Consider the following 6,215-nt stretch of genomic DNA (forward strand, 5'->3'; position numbering starts at 1 on the left):
TTGTATCAATATATGTTCGCCAAAATGACAAAATAAGAAATAAATGATCTGCAACGGTTTGATCTACTTCTCTAAGAATCATCAAACGTTCGTTCGAACCGAGGGACTTTCCTCAATGCGGAATTATGAATTTTCTTTTCACGAGCTACTCATCCATCCACCTTTGCGAGCGCAAGCATCGGATGCGATTCACCTAGTCACGGCACATTTCCCTTTGCACGCGAGCGCCGGAATCGCGGAAGTGTACGCGGCCGTGAATCGCTGAAAATTACTGAACGGCACCCGCGGCTTGTGTGCAACTGACAAGTAGCGCGGCTATGAAATTATGACTTCGATATGAATAGACGTGAGTAGGAAGACAAAGGCGAATCCACGTGAGGCTAAACGCGGTGCGCGTTGCCGCACCAAACAGGCAAGTTTTGCGCGTTTCGCGCGTAACTGCGCGTTCGCTCTGTTGTCGACGGAAGCGTCCGCTGACATAACGACAACGATGAATCTCGATATCGCGCATTATTCTCAACGAGATGACTTGCGCCATCGTACCGGATTCTTTCTAATGCAAAGGACACGCGGCTGAATGAGAGTGCGCGCGGATACGGCCGTAACAAATGCAGTGACAAATGCCTCTCCTCTCTTGCCGTCTCGCACGTGCGCCCGATGAATTGAGCGCGCTTACGAATTTCGGCATTAAAATGTGCCGTGAAAAACGCGCGCCACGCTGCGGATTGTTCTGGATTCGCGATGACGCAGCTTTCTCCGGCGGATACCGGATAACGGAATGACGACAAATTGCGTGATTTGATATTTCCACACGCCACGGCTATCACTGCGCTCTGCGCAGGATATCGCGTGACTCCATATATCCTGCCTCGCATCAAATGACGAATGGCGAGCGATTCGCGCATGCGAATGCGAATGCGAAAATCTAATCGCCGGCCGCGATCCGCGCGGTTATTATTTTTGGCCGTGCGCGCAAATTAGCGCGCGTCGATTATACCGTCGGTTCCGATTCCCGCGTTTTTTACCGCGGAGTGCAGCAGGAGGGTACAGGTATGCAGGGAGGAAATAAAAAAAAATCGTCCGCGTGCTCCAAGTGCGCGAAGAATCGTGTTCGTCGATCGCGAGCGGCGCGCGCGCGCGCGCGTGTGTATGTGTAACTAAAATTTCCGTGTAAACGCACGATTTCCCAATTAAAATAACACATGCGTCTAAAAATTGCGCCTGCAATCGATACCGCGGCAGAACTGCAAATCGAACGAGATACGGGGGCCGCGCGAATTCCATGCATTTTTATTCAGCGCAAAAAAACACACGAAACGGGGAGAAATGGAAGCGACAAACGAAATTAAATAAAATCGGCCGCGTGATGTCGGCATATCGCGCGCGCAGCGTATCTACCCGCGGATATAACGAATTATCGGTTTACACCGCCGGTTTACAACGACGATTCTTGATTAGATTATTGTTTTAACAATACGTAAATTGCGCGCGGAAAACGCGTGCGTGGGAACAAGAGAAAGAGAGAAAAAGAAGAGAGAGAGAGAGAGAGAGAGAGAGATTAGATACGGTAACTCAAGATATGCGATGACGTCGCATACAGCGGATGTGATATCAGATATCAATAACGCGCCATCCACGAGTCGCATTCTCTATGCACATCGACGCATACACGGTATAGAAGGGGATGGGGCGAGAGAGAGAGAGAGAGAGAGAGAGAAAGAGAGAGAAAGAGAGAGTGAGAGAGTGAGAAAACACGCGAAATGCTTTCCTATATTTCGCCACTCATTTTTATTCGTATATGCTGACGCGAAACTGATACCCCCGCAAAAACGATTCGTCGTTCTTCCAATGTGCGCTATGCAATTTCAGAACTTGCACTGAAATTGAGTTTTATACATATATGTATGGAGCTTGCAAGTCAGGCGACGTGTGACGGCGCGGGGAGGCGATTTTTTTCCCCTTTTTTTTTTTGAACAGACGACTCGTTATGATCCTATGGTTTTTATAGAAGCAATTTGCATGCAGAGCGTAGAGCGGCGCATTGTGCGAGGAGATTGAACTTCTCGGGGTCAATTTAAAAATCCCGGTTCATTATTTTGCGAAACACGACGTGGCTGTCGGCACGAGCGAAAGCACCACCGCGAAAAAGCGGCTTCTCTCACTTTCCCGTTTACGTGGAAATGTCGGCAGTTCCGCGACGGCGCGCGAGACGCCGTGGGACTTTTTCCCACGGGAAAATCGCGAGCCACATAGAAAAGACCCGATTTAAATGGCCTAGATAGTGGAACATCAGCTTGTATGAGCTCGCAGTAAACGGAAATTGCCTACTCGAAATAAGCAACAAAATAACAGTCCCGACGCGAAAAATGATTTTACGTTTTGAAATTAAAAAAGAAATTAATTAAGTTCCGAAATTAAAAAAGGGAGAGAGGAGAAAGATAAAAATCCTCGGTTACTGCGCGCTATAGCCGACCAAAAATTTCCCGTGTACGTAATAATGCCTCGATAGTTCCGATTACATCGCGATTTAATTTTAATGTAAATTTTAATTAAATCCCCGCGTTGGAATTCAATGCATTCGGTCGATTTAACCTCTTCCTCCCTCTAATGAAATATTTAATCCATTATGCGTAGATTCGTTTAACATACACACACACACATATTGACGAGCGATTAAGAATATATTCATGACTGACATACATTATTCTAATTTTCCACGGAAAAATTTTCTCTCTCTCTCTCTCTTTCTTTCTCTCTTTAACTTTTACAGGGCTAAAAACGCTAGAACTATAGATGATCTACTTGTGCTGCCTATGTGTGGAATTGTTTTTTTTCAAGAAATTTTTTAGACTTTACTTCCCTCGGTAACTCCCCTGGAATACTTTATCAATGAATATAAGAAATGCAAAAATACAGCATAAATTTAAGATTAATTTCTATTCGTTGTTATTTTAGATAAGGGTTGTTAGATAAGGGTAAAACGCAAGTATATTGACGACTAAACTTGTCATATTTATATGCATATAACCTTAATAATATATTACATCTTATATAGATATTATATAATTATAAATTAAATAAGACAACTTAAAGAAGACCTAATATATGATATGAATAGAAATTAGCCTTAAATTCATCCACATCTTTATACTTCTTATATTCGATGGCAAAATATTCCACAATACAAATAAACATTATACATTCCTAAGTAACTAAGAAATAACTGTTATAACTATTGCTTTTCCATTGCTATCAAATACAGTGCGCTTCTCTCTCTCTCTCTCTGAAATATATCAGAGAGAATACCTAGCTTAACCTAACCAAAGTGTGTGGTGCAAACATACGGAAATTCAATGTGTGCAAAATGCGACATTTCAATATTTGTGGAGCGGAGATTGCGAAGCGAGTCGCAGAGATATTTACTGAGTTTTCTCAATGAGACTCACCTCTCTCACTTTGTCCCTCCGTTGTCTGGCGACCGGATCCTTGTCCTCCCCGCCGACGGTCAACGGCAGCCTATCCGCGGGCGCTGGTGGCACTGTCTCCAACACCTCGTCATCCTTGTGCACTATCAACGACACGGCACTACTCGTACGCACTCGCGACTCCTCAATGTCCGGTTTTTCCAACGTCTTTTGCTGCTGATACTCCTCGTCGATTTTCGCCTAAGACGCACGGCGTTAACAACAGCCAAGATGCATTGCGCGCCACTCGTTCCACGCCGCCGTTCCAGATGGCGTGCGCGTGCGTGCGCGCTCGCGAAACACGGCGTTTTTCAATTAGTGATCATCGACGCGTACGATCGAATCGAAATGCACCGGTCCATATCGTCATACCCTTTCGTGTGCGAATTTACATTTGTTTGAGTTCAAAATTGTACAAAAAGCGATTATTTTCGCGAGTGGAAAATAGAAACCGACGATATCAATTATGGAAGATTGTTACCAATGAAAGGTATAAAAACCGAGCATATTCGAATGGTAACAAAGGACGGAATAAAACAGCAATGTATCGAAATAATCCTTCGGTATTTTAATTTTTCCGAATTTGTTTCTCATTCCGCAAATACTACTTGTCTCGTCAACGATACTTATCAGACGATAATTAAATAATCGCGGCCGATTACTTTTCTATCACTCTTCAAAAGAGTGATAGAAACTCGCTCAAATTACGCCGGACGCCTTTGCTGTCGCTATTCGCTCACAATAACAGCGACAATTATGTAAATGCGCATCGTCGATTCTCGTTCAAACTCGAAGACACGGTTTAGCGCGAGAACCTCCCAGGGACCGGTGCATTTACGCGAATATCACGCATGCCATCTGTACGTGATCCAGATTCCCCGGAATGTGCGCTCCTCTCCTCCTCGCCTTATTCACCTCCATAGAGAGGTGCACGCTCTCTCGAACGCCTTACCGTTATATCGCCGGCAAAGGAAAGGAAAATAAAAGGAAACACAGGACGGAGAAACACACGGGAAGTGTTTTCGTAACGACGCAACGATACGCCGCGTTTTCACTTATTCTCACTATTAATTTCATCCCGAATCATTGATACTTTCGTAAGCAAGATATATATTACGACGAAAAATAGATAAATGAAAACAAAAATGTTTCATAGATAACGCAAAAAAGAAATTTGTCTAGATAAATCAAATGCCTGGTGAAATATCAACGCATTCCAGTTAAAGTTATCAGAATTCTGTGCTCAAGTTAACAAGATTCTAATTAATCAGAACTTGCAATTGTTAAGCGCGAGTTCTGCTCAATCAGATATCATGCTTGATTAACTAGAATCCTATCGACTCTTGTGTCTTGTGTCTTGAACGTAGAATTCTAGTCCGTTCATATTTCACTAGACATTTGGTGAAAGAAATTCCTTATTCTATGCGTTAATCGCGGCGAACCTCATCATGAGAAGTATCTCTCAACTCTTCGCTGGTTAAAATTCGAATTTTTCTCTCAGTGTAACCGATCAGTTTTCGATCATTTAAATCGCGACGTGTGCGGTCAGGATGTTTCCGACTAAATATTTTCACCGACCCGTTTCAAGCCACGTTCGTCGCCAACCGTGTTCGTTCACAAATATAGATACGATCGAGACGTGCATTCTAAATAATCTTCTGCACACAATAGCAAACGGTAAACACTCATGTCGCGAAGCGTCGCGTCCACAAAGGGTGAAACATTTCCCGCGTGTCTGTTTACACGCGTCTACAGTCTCTAGCTCGCGCTAGTCGTTTTATAGTAATTATCCTCGCATGTAGACGCGCAGCGCTCGCCCACCGCGGATCGCCACTCAATTACGCTGACGCGGCATACTTTCTCCCGCACGTTCTCCGGACGGACACTCGAATAACAACCGCGTCGGCATATAAGCACGTCTTGGCGTTCCGTTTCTACGGGCGCGCGAGCCTTCGTCGAATTCACCGTTCGGGAACTTGAGCGGAATATGCACGCGAAAAACAAACGCCCGTTGGATTCCGCCCGTTCGGCGCGCGTTTAACCGGCCCTGGGCGGAGGAGAGTTAGGATATTGCCAAGCGGAATGGCGCAATTTACAGGATTCCAGGATCGAGCGGCGCAACGAATCGGCCGCGCGTATCGTTCGTCTTTATTATACGTAATCGTGGCCGTCCTTCAAAGCGCTTTCGAAAATCGACCGCGACGACGCGCCGTTTGATTTATGGCGAAAAAGCGCAACGCGCGCGTGTGAAACAGCGACGGGAGTGATGAGGAAGATGAGAAAAGGAGGAGGAGGATGGACAGGATATTCTTCGTGATTATTTTCTGTGCGTTGTAGGAGAAAGCGGCAAAGCGGAAATAACGACGCGGCAAGTCACGCGTCTACGAGCGCGATGAATTACATTTGTTGCAACGTTGCAACAGCCGTGTAACCGCTGGCTTATCTATATTAATTAACGCCTCGGGCCGAGAGTCTAATTTATATTCCGCCGTTTTGTACCAAACAAAGCGTAAATCCACGCTGGGAAATATATACGCTTTCAACCAGTTTATTTATATTCAATCCGATATTCCCAATATAAATATATTTTCCGATTAAATTTATCTATAATTTTCTTTGATCTTACAATCCGATGAAAATTTATCTCGCGGTTGTACCGTTTCATCTTCTCCGCGTATACTTATCTTATCGTTGTCTCTCTCTCTCTCTCTCTCTCTCTCTCTCTCTCTCTCTCTCTCTCTCTCTCTCTCT

At 44.6% G+C, this 6,215-nt stretch overlaps 1 protein-coding gene across 1 annotated transcript in view; it reads right to left on the bottom strand.

The window, feature by feature from the left end:
• Positions 1 to 616: 616 nt before the first annotated feature.
• Positions 617 to 6,215, bottom strand: part of LOC116846504 (mannosyl-oligosaccharide 1,2-alpha-mannosidase IB-like) — a 7,790-nt gene continuing 2,191 nt past the window's right edge. The window contains exon 2 of the mRNA XM_032820431.1: positions 617 to 3,665. Coding sequence (XP_032676322.1) covers positions 3,420 to 3,665 — 246 coding nt within the window. The 3' untranslated portion in view covers positions 617 to 3,419. The remainder of the gene's footprint in view (positions 3,666 to 6,215) is intronic.

The sequence above is a fragment of the Odontomachus brunneus genome, unplaced genomic scaffold (assembly GCF_010583005.1).
Source record: "Odontomachus brunneus isolate Ranch 3 - 2012 unplaced genomic scaffold, Obru_v1 Obru_scaffold_065, whole genome shotgun sequence".
NCBI lineage: Eukaryota > Metazoa > Arthropoda > Insecta > Hymenoptera > Formicidae > Odontomachus > Odontomachus brunneus.